Genomic DNA, 14605 nt, shown 5'->3' on the forward strand with positions numbered 1-14605 from the left:
AGACGCTTGCAGATCAGTTAAGGCAAACATGCGTCTACCACACTAAGTATTAGTGGTTATCTGATACATTCTCAGCCACATGCAAAATTGTGTTTTAAATTAATGGAAATAAAAAATTAAACCAATTTCAAGCTTTTTATTATAACTACAATATGCCACCACCTTTTAATCTTAAAGTATCAAAAATATACTTTCCATAATCATTTTTGTATACATTGTTCATTAACTGAGTTTCCAGTAAATTCAAGGAATCAGTATCCCAAGCTTTTATCCAGTAGAATAAAGAGAAAAGTTTATGATAACTGTTTATGTCTGAAACACAATCAGAAATTATAATGTTTGGGAGATTTTCTATTATTGTTTTCAGTTTGGGCTTAACAACTGAATTAAATATTTTGTTGTTTGTTGTGGCGAACTTATGAATTATATTAACAGTTTGCACTGTTACAGACTTGTTCAATAATATGTCTGGAAGGTTCTGGAGCCATACTCCATAAACATCACTAGAATGAAAATGAGATAGATTCTCATTCAGCGCAATTTTACATAATAAGGCAAATACTTTCTGTTTCAAAGCATCTGGAGTAGATTCATTAAAGTAAATCTGAATAATTTTTTTGAACAATGTGTCCAAAATTGTCAATGTCCTTGACCAGCCTGTAGCTTCATTAGAAAATAATGTATACAGTATATTCAAAACATTATCACAAATATTTTCATTACAATTTCCATTAAAGGTTTTTTCAATATATGCTAGCACTGAAGTAATCTCTTCAATATGCTTTTTAACATTTACATTTGGATTAAGAACAATATACAAATGGCATATCTCTAAGTTTTCTGCTATCATCTTAGGATCTTTAATAACATCTTCATTTGCAGAGTCAACACTTTTTGCTTGCTTGGACCTAACATTGGTTACATAAGGGAATGCATTAATAAAGTGTTGACTGAACGAATTTTTATATTTCTGAAGAAATGATGTTTTCATGTTGCTGCTCGGATTTAAATTGTCAAGATTTTTAACAAGTTTGAAGAGTAATGACATAACTTTAAGAACGTGTCTCAATAGAATTGCTGCATCTTCACTAATGACAGTTTCTATATTCTTATCTGATTTTGTGTTGGGGCATACTTCAAGCCATGTTTCAAAAAGTAATGGCATTAAAGTATCAACATATGCTTGGAATTTCTCTCCCTCATCTGCATCCTGTATACTTTGTATATTTTTGGCATTTAGTATGTTAGACACTGATATATTCTGAATGTTAAATAATGGAAAATGATTTGACCGGTGAGGATCAAAGACTTTTGTATTAACTTCAGTCTGATTGGTGGTATCATCAAGATGATTGTATTCTGCATATTTATGTAAGAACTCTTGCAGTCTGTGAATAACTTTGATTCTCCATTTGACACTTGTTATCTGACTATTCAAGTTTACAGTTAATGTTCTGCCTGGTTTGGCATCAATGCGCAATTTTGATATCATATCCAAGAAATTGGGAATAATTTTATGAAAATTATCAGCAATCTTTCCTGGTGTACAAATCAACAAGACATCAAGGAATTGAAGTGAATCTTCTTGAATCCGATTATCAATATGTGTCATTGCACTTCGGAGATATGTGGACATGATGTCGAAAAATGGATCAATTTTTTCAAGGTGCACATTGGATAGTATCACATGTAAGACTTTAAGAGTATCACGCCTTACCTGAAAAAAACAAAGGTAGTAGTGAAAAATCAATTACAAATTCTGTAACAAAAATCTTTCGACAGTTAATAAAGCTTCCTAAACGCCATGCTATGATTCCATGTTATGTGTGATGTACACTATCAAGTTACCTCATAATGTTTCCCTTCAACATTAAAGCAAGAGATATTTCATTATAAAAGTCAGAGGTGCACATTTGGGATTCACAACCGGACTGACCCAGAAGCAGTTTCTACCTGTCACTGCTCATGCATCCAAAAGGAAATCACAGAAATGCTTACATTCAGTTTGCCTAACTGGGATAACCCACCGCATGACAGAACAGTATAAAGACTACTTTGAGTATGTGATGTACTCAAAGTACTGATTTCCATTACTTACAAAATAGATTTGCATTAAAATACGTACCACTTTCTCCACATTCAGAATTAAGGGAGTTACACCAAGGATAATTTGTCCCAGGTTTTGTTCCAGAGTTTCAGGATAGGCAGTAATAAGCTCCCGTAGGCCTTCGAGAGCATCTGTGCGTGAGTTAGTATTGAAATGATTTAGACGCGATAAGAGCTCTTTGGCATTTAATTTTCTTGTAGACAATAGTTCCGCTTCGCCGTGTTTCTTAAGCTGCTCTTTGATGACAATTTTCTTTACTTTAAAGTTAGTTTTCGTCACATTTGTACCTTTAGGTAAATCTTTTTTTGCTTTTAGTTTTGTCTTAGCTTTTTCCGATTTCAGAAATTTCTGATAACGTGTTGCACCGGTTTTATTCATTTTTAATACATTAATTATATTCAAAAAAACTCAAAAAGTAAGGTTATTATAACCTTATCACTTACATTTCATTTTGACTTTGACAGTTGACTTGAACGTTATATGGAATAACGTAACGTTATAACGTTATAACGTTACGTTAGATGGCTTATTTTATTTATAGTTTTCTTGTATATTTTGTAAATAAGTCCTTTTTTAGTATATAGTTTATTTTATTACATACAATTTCATATATATAGTAACTATAATTGTAAATAAATTATCTTATCTATAAATAGGTAAACTTGAACGTTTGACATTTATTATTTTGTATTATTTGCCATGCCAATATCAAACATAGATATGGCAATATTATGTACTGTGAAACTTGTGAAAGTAAGTTAATTTATGATCAATAAATAATACATTTTATTTAATTTTAACTCGATTGTATTAGTCACTGATATTAATGTCACTATGAAATATTTATGCCATATGCAGTATTTGTGTATTGAGATATTACTTTAGGTTCTCTGTGATACAGCAGTCTTATGACATTGACAATTGACATTTCATAAACACATTGAGAAAAGAAAAGAAAAACACGTGTTTACTTACTTGTATGTTTATCAAGAAAATTAAATGAATTATAAGTCTAGTTAATTGAACGAAGATACAATAGCAATGAAATAAATTGTTACATTAGGTATCGAAAATTAAATTTTCTTAGAGTTGTGTCAAGCCGTATATTACATTTTTCGTAATACAGTAATTTACTCCCTTGAATATTTTGGCTTAAAAAATTGTTCAATTTAAGCTTAAAAAATGAAAATCAAGAAGCAACATCGCAAAAAGAAATTTTTGCATAAACTAAACCGTAAGCGAATGCGAAATAAGGAGCGCAGCACAGGCAATGTACAATGGTATATATTTTTTATTTTACTATCTTGCTCGTGATTTTGTTATGTTGTTTAGTTCTACTATTAACCTGTATTTTGTAATTTTATAGTGAAGTTATCAAAGAAGCATGGGACAAAAGGAAGACATCATTCAAAAATCTCAGAGATATGGGGCTTGCAAATGATCCAAACAAAGCCATTAAAATCCCAAATTACAAGCGCGAAACATTTAAGAAAGCCGTTCAAATAGTAAAGCAGTGTGACTCTGACTCAGAAGAAGAGGTGGCTCCAAAGAGAAAACCCGCAAAGATTGAAGTTGTTGAAAAATTAGAAAAAGTGGCTAGGGCACCAAGGGAGCGGAAGTTTATGTATGTATTTCATTTTACAACCAGTAAATAGCTAATTATACACTGTACCATGCACCTAGTATTAGTATTACCTAGTGTCACTGAAGCTTTTTTATTAATAGTAATTGTTGTGTAACTAATAGCAATTGTATGCAAGTTTTTGATGCCCTTCAGTCAGATGAAAAATAATATCCTCATTGTATAAAAAGAATAAATAATTAATATACTTGTGACAAAATCATTTTTTGAATAGTCATTATGACTACTACAATTTTATACCTTTACAGGTTACCAAAAGGTCAAGTTGAATTTCTCACATATCTTCTCGATAAATATGGACATGATTATAAAGCAATGGAGAGAGACAAGAAGAATTACTACCAAGAGACTTGGAAGCAACTTAGAGCAAAAATAAAGACTTTTATGGGTATACCTAAACAGTATGGAGAATATCTAAAATCGAAGGGGTTATTAGATAAAGAAGAAAATGAAGAAGAATTGAAGGAACAAGCGAAGGCACTTGCGATGGATGATTGACTATTTCTTCTATTTGAATTACATTTAGAGGTTTAATAAGAATTAAAATGTTTTACAAATAGAAAACAATTTTATTTACACTGATTTAAAATAGTTCAGTTTTAAAGTGCCTGCCTCACTACCTTGCATGTTTATGTATAATTCAGCATTTAATCTGTTGTATGTTGTCTTAATAATCAAAATTTGATAAAGATAAAAAAATATTTTTAAATTTTTATTTCTCAATAAGTGGACATTATGTATTGTATTTTATTTGTTTTAATTAGTATTAACTATTTAATATATTTATATCCAATTTAAGACTATAACATAGTGAAACACTGGGTCAAGCAGTTCAGTATATTTCAATAATATTTTGGGGAAAATAATATCAAGAGATAATACACACATACATTGCATGTTGATTTTACAAATAAATAAAATCCAATATATCTATTATGCATTTTATTTTGAATGTAAATAAAAATATAATTGCTGCATATAAATGCGCACAAACTTATCTCTATCTTGTGTTAAAAATCTCTTAAAACCTGTTTATTCTTCTTCTATTGAGTTTTACAATCACTTGGTATATCCTTTATTGGTTTGACTTTTTGCAATTCCACAAACCATTCCTTTTCCATGTCCAATAATTGTTGGGGCTTCTTGTACTGTAAAGGTTAAAAAATAAAAATATACACACATCTTCAAAAAATCTCAATACTAATTACATTATGTATACATATTACATTATGATACCAGGCATGAATATATCGGTATTTTTTAATTGTTAGAGGCATTATGATTGACAAATTTATAGGATGAATTGATAGCTAAGTTCATTAACTTAGCTAGACCCATTGGTCTTCTTAATAACTTATTAAATAATTATCATCAAAGCTGCAATGAAAATTGAATTTTCAATTTACTTAATCATGCCTGGTATGGATATGTATTATGGTCTGTCAATAAAAAACAAAGTAATTATATGAAAATTTGATATACATTCCTAAACACAATGGATTTCCATTATGTCAAAGTAAAGTTCCAAAATTTGAGATGCTCGGAGAAAATAATAAATAAAAATAACATTCAAACTAAAAATTAATATTACTATTCTATTGATTATTATTAGGGATTATCACGGTGTAAGAGTCAGATGAACGTATCTACATTTTGTCAATTTTACAGGAGAGCAAAAATAGTGTGAAAATCGCAATGCAAGAGCTATTATGTTGAAATGGTTCATAATTATGATATTGTGAACAAACAATATTTTAGGATTATAAACATATTTTTTGCAAGAAGTTCTTATAGGTCTAACAGATATCATGATAATTAAAACTAATTTGATGGTACTCATAATACGTTCTGGGTTAATCGAAAGTGGTTCTTATATTATTTAGTTTTTTTGGAACTTGTGAAATGTTGAATATAGCGTTATATCATTTTGCAATTTCGTTACAGGACTACATTGTGAACCGATTTGTGAAAAAAACGATCTATGATTTTTTTGTAGATACGTTCATTTGACTCTTGCACTGCATTATAGTCCAAAATAAGTAATCCATTAAATAAGAACAAAGGTTTAAATGAAGGAACTTACCACTACAACTAAAGTATTAAAATTATGAGTTGAGTAGACATTAGCTTGTTCCACAGGCAGTCCGAGCCTCACAAGCTCAGGTATGTATAGTTTCTTAAAATACTTCTTATTAGTTGTGCTCACCACAACACATTTTTCATCATCATTTGCTTTGATTGAATAAGTTTCTATAGGATATGGCATATTTCTAATTCTCCATTCTAAATTTATTCTTGTGTTACGTCTCGTTACAACTGGCTGTAATGGGACAAACTTAATAACATTATTGTGATTATAATATATTTATTGAACACATACTTGAAGTAATAAATATATATGATATATGAAATGGATTGTGAGGTTATTTTTGTTTGTGTTAATAACTGAAAAAAAATATTATCAGAGGAGGAATTTACCAAAAATATCATGTGAACATGAAAAATAAAAATGGAACATTTTTTTACAAGCAGATGTGATACATAACCTGATCTTTACACTCTATTATTACTGGATCATTATTGGGAGTAGCATCAGGTATAGGGTCACCCACTTCCACAGTCCATTTACCTTCCCCTCCAAGCTTTCCTTTAACTTTCCAGGATCTACGAAGCATTACTTGGGTGTCTAAATTATACTCTTCAACCATTTCTCTACCGTCTTCGAACTTGTAATGAAACTTTTTGATTTTATCATCCTTCAAACAAGTTTTTTCTGCGTCGAGCAGAGACTTGTACCAAATTGTATTTTTATACATTTTTTCTTCAGATGCACTGCCACACAAATAAACTTTGTTTTTAGCTTCAGCACCAACTTTTTTAGCGTCGAAAGCTTCGATCAAACATGATTTTCTTTTCATACTGTTTCTATAGCAACGAAAAATCAAACATGAGCCATGGAAATGAGAGTCATGTCAGGTATTTTATATTTCCGTGGAAAGTTCTTTTGTTTCATTAAAACATATTTATATTTTTTTCTTTAATTTTTTAGTGTAACCATATGCCTATTAGTTTTTAGAAGTAAGAAAACAACGCTCTGCCAAGTTCATTAATATTTTGGATTTGGATCATTACTTTAGTGTAGAGCCTCTACAGCAAAGAGTAAAATAATATATCTCTACAGTAGTTTAGTGACTTTTGACAGTGACACTGTGAGTACTGTGACAGCAATAGCTAAAACGTTGTGATTATATTCTCTTTGGCAACAGCAACTGGGTACTTGACAGTTATAACAATAAAATATGAAATATGTTGGATATGATAGCTTATAAGTAAACATACATTATGCAGTATTTCGTTTATTTTTTAATACGTTCTAAGTATTTTAATTTTTAAAAAGAAATTTTCGATTTTTTTTCTGTGGATTTTAAATCCCAAAACGGCGACAGTGCTGCCTCAAATGTCATGTGACGTCACTAGTAGTGATGATGAGTAGTTTCGATGTAGTGACTCACAGACTCACTACATCGAAACCAAACAAGACAAATAATAATTAAATCGTTTGCTGTTAGAGTTGGTTGAATTTATGTTGTGAACCGAAATGAAGCCATACTATATTAAAGCTGATAGCGTGAACCTGCTTAAAGAAGATCCATATATGCAGTGCAATAAATCAAAATGGATACAAAAACTTCCGTGACATAACCTATGGAAATATCAAATAAACAACGTAAGTAAAACATTCTTTATATTTACATTTAATCATATCGGACAATTAAAACATTTCTTAACTGACTTCAGACAGAAGAAAGGTTGTCTTCAAGTGATTATTAAGATTTTTTTAAATATACTTATATTCTTATGTGAACTGTTTTAAGGTTATTAATTGGTTATATTTATATTTACAGATCTTCCCGACAATCGTATAGTGACGACGTTATAGAGTATGTGCAGTTTAAGAGGAAGGCAAGTTTGTGTTTCATGAAAAGTAAAAGTTGTCCTGAACACAAGGTACATCAATGAAAATGAAAATGTGATGACTGTCCTGCCTAGAAGAAGTGAGGAGCCAAAAGTTTCGAAAGTGGGCACCATTCTGAAATACATAAAGTAAAGTACACGGGAAATAGTACTTCTTTACTTGCGTAACCTACCCAACAAGATGAAGGAAGAAAAGTGACCATACAGTTCCTATTATTGCATTGCAATTTAATTCTGAAAATGACAGTGATAAAAATATACCTATATCCATTTGTTACGGAAAATAATTTTAGTAATGAAGAAAAGCAGACACGCAAGCAGCACAAAAATTTAGCTTAGGTGATCTGTAGTAATTATTGTAAATGTAACATATGATAAATATATACAAAAGTTCTACTGTGTGTACTCACTAATAGAACCATATAAACCAAATAAACAAAGAAATCGGTTAATAAAATACTAATATTAGCAAATCATGTATTTTTAATTATACAGTCCTGTAACTTAATCAGTGCACATGCACCATCAATAATAACACAGTCATGAAATATTTTAATTGTGTCCTATTAATTACAGAATGGGCCCTTAAAATAGAATTCTCATAGACGTCTTATAATTCTATTCTTATCATAGACATCTATATAATATATTAAATATATGAATACTTCCACTTGCTGTTCTGTTTTGATTACATCCCGTTCCAATGATTTGGAATTGACGAATCACACGAGAGTTACTAAATTTATTCCTTTTTTTCAAAAATACTTCTCTTACATAGATAGTATAAAATGTCATTGCTTGCAAACAGAGGATTTAAACATATAAGAATCTGCAAGTTCTTTAATGTTTATGAGATTTGGGTTTTGGGAACTTGTATAAGCAAATTTGTTAGGATATTTAGCGATCGTACTTGAACACATCGTCACTGCACACGCCTTGTCATTTGACATTCTTGCAATTGTACTAATAATAGTTAAATAATTCCCAAGATTTCCCCTGAAGTATGTGTAGCGTCGAAGTTTATTTCTATATTTTCAATGTGTTGACGTCACGCTACGAAATGACACTTGACCGCCTGTTTTGGCGTAACGTTCCGTTTACCGTAATAAAAATATGTTTTTTATTAATAAATAGCCCTTTTTTCGAAAAAATGATCAATAAAAGGCATATATAATACGTATATGAATTCATTAAAACAGTTTCCCAAAAAGTGTCAAGTAGCCAATGATAACTTACCAACTTTGACAGTTTATTAATTTAGGGATTCCTTCCCTCCATTCCAGATTCACATTTATACTCATACATACAAATAGATGAATACGATTTTTGTATCGATACAATCATATCGTTCCGCGCATAGGTGTATCGTTTGAAATAAAATCCCCTCACAGCAGTTTAACTTGTAAATTTACACTTAACACAAGTTACAATTTTATTTACAATACATTTACATTATAATATATTTAATGTGGTTCCTAACTTTATCGATGGCGATAAATTATAAAATTTTAATTAAATAATTTCTACATCTATGTGTTGGAGTTTCCCATTTTGTCAGATTTGGCATTTTGAAATGACAATGATTCGCCAGCTGTCTATGTAAATGTCAGATTGAGAATTTACATGCAAAGGAATCAAACAAACAGTATGAAACCGAGTATAAAATAACCAAATTTTCTTAGATATATATAGAAATCAATTAGAAAATTTATTTATACGTATTTTCAGGATATAGCAACAAGGCTAAAATTATAGAAATGGCAAACAAAATTCCTGACAGGTAAGTACACACTTATTTAATTTTGTGGTGTTAATAAAGTTTTCAGTATCTACGATTCCTGGGTTTTATTTTACAGGTGGTTGGAATATAAACCTTGCGGCCGAGTTATAGAAGGCACCAGGATTGTATGTTTCAAAGTGCCTCTCAAGCCGGTGAGTAAAACATTTTTATTCAATACTTAGCATTGTTTAATCTTAGTAGCATCTTAGTAGGGTTATCTATGAAATGTTATTTGTAAGCCTAACCTGAATGCCATTTAAAAATTCAACAATTGTAATTAAGATGGTACTGTTCCCAAATCTGTCTAAATATATAAAATATTGAAACTGAAAGTGAATGTTTGATAAAGGGTGTTGCAGAGGATTGCAATTTTTAAATAAAAGAATTATATAAGTTCACCTATTATCAGTTGCTCGTAATGTTTTATAGTCATCTCCACACAGCAGTTAAAATAGAGGTAATACGAATATCTTAAAACTGGTGAGGTATTACCGTTACATGTATTTTGATAGTGAAGTAGTTATTGTGTTTAAGGAAGCTAACTTGCATATGACATATTTCTGATTAATAATAGCAGTGTAAAGCGTGCTTTTCCGAGGCATTCCAGCTTCGTCCTCAGGTGCACCGACACATCTGTTGCGGAACTCAGGTAGGAAACTAATCGTAAGTAATCACTTACCATCAGGTGGACTGCATGCTCGTCTGCTACTCCTATACTATGAAAAAAAAACCATCAGGTGGACTGCATGCTCGTCTCCAACTTTATAATAAAACATGAGGCAAAATCTTAGTACTCAGGAGTGACAACTTGTGATATGTGAACGTGATAGTGTTCACTTGGGTTAATCAGAGTTATACTAAAGTAACAATGGCTATTTTCAACAGTTACATCTCATTTCTACAAATATTTAAATGTAGTAAATTTCGATTTATGAGGTCCATCATTATAAAATATAAATGGGGTGCTGAGCTATGGAATAATTAGAATATCTTTATTAAATTTACTATGGCGATAACATATGAACAACTTCTGTTTGTACCATAGTAAAGGTGTTTAGTTTTGTATGTCCTAGATAATGAATTATTATATTGATATGATACAATCCTGGATTGATCTTAAAAATATTTTTTCTATGTATGTTGAGTTACTTTAAAATAAATAGCAATTAATAGGAAAACTAATATTTACTCTTCAATATTGTTCTTTATCAAAAGAAATAATGTTTATTTAGACATTTATCACATCATCAAATGGGCATTATTGAAACATATGACTATTTAAAAATTAACTATCTTTTACTAACATTGTGTTACACAAGACAAGATGGCGCTACAAACTACACAATTTGTGTAGTTTGTAGCGCCATCTTGTTACGCTTGCTCAAAGTCATGATGCTACTCAAGTTTAACACTTAGTTCCTCTCTGTGATGTAGATGGCGTTGTGTGTCATAAAGCTTTCAAGTCTACAACTATTGGATATTCGGATTCTGATGATTGGTCTCAACTCCAACGTCTCCAATTGCTACATTTATTTGACAAAACCCAACTTATGGCTTAAATATGAGATAGAGGTCGCTATTGTGCACGTTCAATGTTGAATTATCATGGATTCACCTTTGTGAAATTTGCCTTTGCAAAGGAGGAGTTTCTGTATTCGGTTGTACGTTATTTTTACTATAAATTCTTGACGTAAATAAAAAGTGGTGATAAGTGGACCGCAGTCTTGCTCATCTGCCATCCCTCCTTTAACACTCATGCTCGACCTTCAGTTATAATACTAACTTTCTCTGAATTCATTTGGAAAAATTGGACAACACAAATTAGTTAGGTCAAATGACCTGACCTGACAGTCACTAAATTATATTACTTGCGAAGATTCGTCGGCCAAAGATTTGTCTTTATTTGTATTTATAGCGTCTCTAACTACGATTTACTGTGAATTGCATCCGCATTAGCCAAAGCTCGCCGACAATGAAATGCGTTATTGGTGTAGGGGAAGTACGTACAAAATGACATATACGGACAAAACGACACATTAGTGATATTTAAAAAACTACGCGGTATAAACTATCAAAAGTTAGCCAATCAAGAAGCACCTACACCGGAAATATACCATTGAACTTTTGAGAGCCGTTTAAAATCCAAAACGGACGCCATGTTGTCATTTGTGTTTCGACGTTGAAAATAAATTTGTTAGTGGTCATTTGCTTTTTGTTTGTCGGTAAGTTTTCTTTTGTTATTTTACTGTCCTATAATTTTATATTTCGAAGCATTTTGTGTTTGAGGTGATCGCATAGAATTTAAACATTATTGTCACTGCAACAAGATTATTCTTCGAATCGTAATATTTTTTGAGATTATGTACAAAATGACATACAACCACTATGGACAAAACGACATAATGTGTCATTTTGTCCGTAGAGATGGTGGTAAGATTTTTTTTAAGTAAATCTACGTAAATCTTTTTAATTTACAAACAATATGCCCCGAAATTATAAGAGGACAAGTAATCGGCAATCATGGAGTCAAGAAGCGATGAAAAAAGCTATTGAAGCTGTTAAAGAGAAAAAAATGGGTTGGCTTCTGGCTTCTAAGACCTTCAACGTGCCACAAGCTGCACTAAGGCGGCATGCTTTGGAACAAAATAAAACAGTTGCACCTGCAGCAAAAGGTTTAGGCCAATTTTAGCTAACATTTCCTCTTGAAATTAAGAGACAATTGGTTGAGTACATCAAGCTACTTGAAACTCGCATGTTTGGATTAACGCGTACAATGGTCCAAGAACTCGCTTTCGAATTGGCTGAAAAGAATGGCTTTTCACACAGTTTTAATAAAGATAAGGGTAAAGCTGGCCAAGAGTGGCTGGATGGATAGTTAAAACGCCATAAAGACATATCTTTACGAAAACCGGAGCCTACCTCCGCAGCCAGAGCCCAAGCTTTTAATAGACCTCGAGTAAGAAAGTTTTTCGATAACTATCAAGAATATATAGACAAACACAAATTAAACGCAAACCGGATCTACAATGTGGACGAATCTGGGCTGTCTACTGTCCCAAAGATCTCAAAAGATCCTGGCTACCGCTGGCAGGAAGTAAGTAGGTGCCATTACAAGCGCGGAGTGGGGATCTAATGTGACAGTTGTGTGTTGCATGAACGCAGCTGGGTCGTATGTACCTCCTTTCATGATTTTCGCAAGGAAAAATATGAAAAACGAGCTCGTGGATAAAGCACCTGGTACGATAGGAGTAGCTCAAGAAAGCGGGTGGATGACGACTGAAATTTTCGGGAAGTGGCTCCAGCATTTTCAAAGCTTTGTAACAGCTAGTCATAATGATAAAATCCTTCTTATTGTTGATGGCCATGCCAGCCATAAGTCATTCGAAGCTTTGAACTTTGCCAAGGAGAATGGAATCGAAATTATTTGTCTTCCTCCACACTGCACCCATCGTATCTGTGTATGTCATTTAGTCCATACGACTCGTGTCGTTTTGTCCATACGGTATGGACAAAACGGATTTTTCTTGATCTTCATTTAATACTAAATATTTTTGAAAGTGTTGATTTTTCTGACAAAAACTATATGATTCCTGTTAACCAATTAATATAAGCAAAGTTGTAAGAAAAAAATATGTTCCTATTATAAATAATATTAAAGTTATTGATGATTAATAAAACGATATGTCATTTTGGACGTACTTCCCCTACAAGTGCGTCCATACAACATGTTTGTCTAACTGTTCTTGACTGGGCGTCACTTGACAGTACCACAGTTATATGACAAACAGCGGCTCTCCGCCGATCTGTGTTAATTTGCTCTTCATAGCATATGCATATGCATCATGTCGATATCACTAAATAAACCTCTTGATTCGTTGATTGCGATATTAAAAGTTAGGTGACTAATTTTTCTTTAAAGATCTAATGGATTCTTTTACACATAAGTAATAAAAATAATAATGTGCATATAAATTTTTGTGTGTTTTTTCATAATTAACATGAATTCATTCTGCCCATAAACGATTAATGTTTATACTATAGTGATGTTCAAAATGTTTAACTGAATCATTTTGAACCAATCCCAAAGAAATCGTCTATCCATATTGTATATCAATAGGTGATATTGTTTGCATATCCGCTGTCTCACAACAATAGGATACACAGTGTTTCTAAAATCGATATTGTAACTGATGCACTCTCAAGCACTAACAATAAAACGACAATAAAATGAAACGCCTTAAACATTTAGAAATTAAGTATGAACAGAGGCGCTACGGATATTTTCTTGATTTTAAAGCGAAGATTGGACAATATTTATGTAATCTATAGTACTATCGGACACCGATTTAACATATTTTAATTTAATATATGTCCTAAACATACCAATGAGTACTAAATTGAAAGGTATGTCTTTTAACAAAAGATACTTGTACTCTAAAACACACGAACCGACAATGCAACGGTGATATAAGAGAATAGATACTATACCTGTGTATGCAAATCGTAAAAGTGTCTAAAGTCGTTTAAAATTTAAGTTTGTTTCCACAATGAACATCGTGTTTGTGGAAACTGCCTGACCTCCGTTCATTGTTGTTTCAGTCAACAATAGGATAATCCGTAAAGCTTTATAGTAAAGTTTGTGCAACGATTCTGATAGAAAACGCCTTTGAAGAATTAAGGTAATAAGACCCTGTAATATATTCAACGATCAAAGATGAGTTTTCGTGCGGTTTATAAAGAAAATGGGACATACGGCATACCTAACATTTTATTTCGATAAGATTATAATATTTAGAAAAAAATGACTTAATCGAAGTTGTTACGTTTCTTCCGTTTTTCTTTCGTATTTAATTATGACGCAGGAATACTACATGTTTTGGAAGTAAAAACTCCTTTTTACTTCCAACTTCCTTTTTACTCTTTTTTTACTTAAAAGTTACGTACAAAAAAAATGCCGGTTTTTTTTGCGATATCAAGGTTTTTTTCATTTATCATTTTATAAAGGTGACTTTGATGATGGTAGTTAAAATGGCACTGATTTTATTAACACAGAATTTTTGTATAAAAGCCTTTGACTGCCGAGAGAAGCTAGCTCAAACCC

General features: G+C 31.6%; 4 protein-coding genes and 1 long non-coding RNA gene across 7 annotated transcripts in view; 3 read left to right on the forward strand and 2 right to left on the reverse strand.

The window, feature by feature from the left end:
• Positions 1-121: 121 nt before the first annotated feature.
• Positions 122-2563, reverse strand: LOC140744819 (testis-expressed protein 10). The gene is made up of 2 exons (XM_073076494.1): positions 2126-2563; positions 122-1717 (listed from the first exon to the last, which is right to left on the reverse strand). Exons 1-2 carry the CDS (start codon positions 2483-2485, stop codon positions 146-148), a joined length of 1932 nt encoding a protein of 643 aa, XP_072932595.1. The 5' UTR covers positions 2486-2563; the 3' UTR covers positions 122-145.
• A 492-nt stretch (positions 2564-3055) lies between these two features.
• LOC140744821 (nucleolar protein 16) lies at positions 3056-4408 on the forward strand. Of its 2 annotated transcripts, XM_073076499.1 has the most exons (4): positions 3056-3170; positions 3282-3387; positions 3474-3731; positions 3998-4408. In XM_073076499.1, exons 2-4 carry the CDS (start codon positions 3290-3292, stop codon positions 4245-4247), a joined length of 606 nt encoding a protein of 201 aa, XP_072932600.1. In that variant the 5' UTR covers positions 3056-3170; positions 3282-3289; the 3' UTR covers positions 4248-4408. The 2 variants fall into 2 exon arrangements, with proteins under 2 accessions (XP_072932600.1, XP_072932599.1); XM_073076498.1 differs by having other exon boundaries at positions 3062-3387; positions 3998-4402.
• Positions 4409-4676: 268 nt separating this feature from the next.
• On the reverse strand, positions 4677-6900 carry LOC140744820 (protein DPCD). 2 transcript variants are annotated; one of them, XM_073076497.1, is made up of 4 exons: positions 6848-6900; positions 6296-6811; positions 5833-6069; positions 4677-4897 (listed from the first exon to the last, which is right to left on the reverse strand). In XM_073076497.1, exons 2-4 carry the CDS (start codon positions 6665-6667, stop codon positions 4793-4795), a joined length of 714 nt encoding a protein of 237 aa, XP_072932598.1. In that variant the 5' UTR covers positions 6668-6811; positions 6848-6900; the 3' UTR covers positions 4677-4792. The 2 variants fall into 2 exon arrangements, with proteins under 2 accessions (XP_072932598.1, XP_072932596.1); XM_073076495.1 differs by having other exon boundaries at positions 6296-6900.
• A 371-nt stretch (positions 6901-7271) lies between these two features.
• On the forward strand, positions 7272-8397 carry LOC140744644 (uncharacterized). Its single transcript, XR_012102567.1, has 2 exons — positions 7272-7476; positions 7655-8397. It is a non-coding gene; the product is annotated as an uncharacterized LOC140744644 (long non-coding RNA).
• Positions 8398-9272: 875 nt separating this feature from the next.
• The window catches only part of Ptp-h (protein tyrosine phosphatase), a 55521-nt gene continuing 50188 nt past the window's right edge, over positions 9273-14605 (forward strand). The window contains exons 1-3 of the mRNA XM_073076500.1: positions 9273-9369; positions 9453-9504; positions 9581-9656. Of these exons, the coding sequence (XP_072932601.1) occupies positions 9348-9369; positions 9453-9504; positions 9581-9656 (150 nt within the window). The 5' untranslated portion in view covers positions 9273-9347. The remainder of the gene's footprint in view (positions 9370-9452; positions 9505-9580; positions 9657-14605) is intronic.

The sequence above is a fragment of the Epargyreus clarus genome, unplaced genomic scaffold, assembly GCF_041222505.1.
Source record: "Epargyreus clarus isolate Ecla_fem2 unplaced genomic scaffold, WU_Ecla_fem_2.2 ptg000009l, whole genome shotgun sequence".
NCBI classification, from domain to species: domain Eukaryota; kingdom Metazoa; phylum Arthropoda; class Insecta; order Lepidoptera; family Hesperiidae; genus Epargyreus; species Epargyreus clarus.

Bases quoted from the DNA above. Each gene is read 5' to 3' on its own strand.
- LOC140744820 (XM_073076497.1), bottom strand. From the start codon at position 6,667: ATGAAAAGAAAATCATGTTTGATCGAAGCTTTCGACGCTAAAAAAGTT. The intron at 6,070-6,295 runs GTTATGTATCAC...GTCCCATTACAG, and splicing joins TAATAGAGTGTAAAGATCAG to CCAGTTGTAACGAGACGTAA. The intron at 4,898-5,832 runs GTAAGTTCCTTC...TAACCTTTACAG, and splicing joins TTAATACTTTAGTTGTAGTG to TACAAGAAGCCCCAACAATT.
- LOC140744821 (XM_073076499.1), top strand. From the start codon at position 3,290: ATGAAAATCAAGAAGCAACATCGCAAAAAGAAATTTTTGCATAAACTA. The intron at 3,388-3,473 runs GTATATATTTTT...GTAATTTTATAG, and splicing joins AGCACAGGCAATGTACAATG to TGAAGTTATCAAAGAAGCAT. The intron at 3,732-3,997 runs GTATGTATTTCA...ATACCTTTACAG, and splicing joins CCAAGGGAGCGGAAGTTTAT to GTTACCAAAAGGTCAAGTTG.
- LOC140744819 (XM_073076494.1), bottom strand. From the start codon at position 2,485: ATGAATAAAACCGGTGCAACACGTTATCAGAAATTTCTGAAATCGGAA. The intron at 1,718-2,125 runs GTACGTATTTTA...TGTTTTTTTCAG, and splicing joins TTCTGAATGTGGAGAAAGTG to GTAAGGCGTGATACTCTTAA.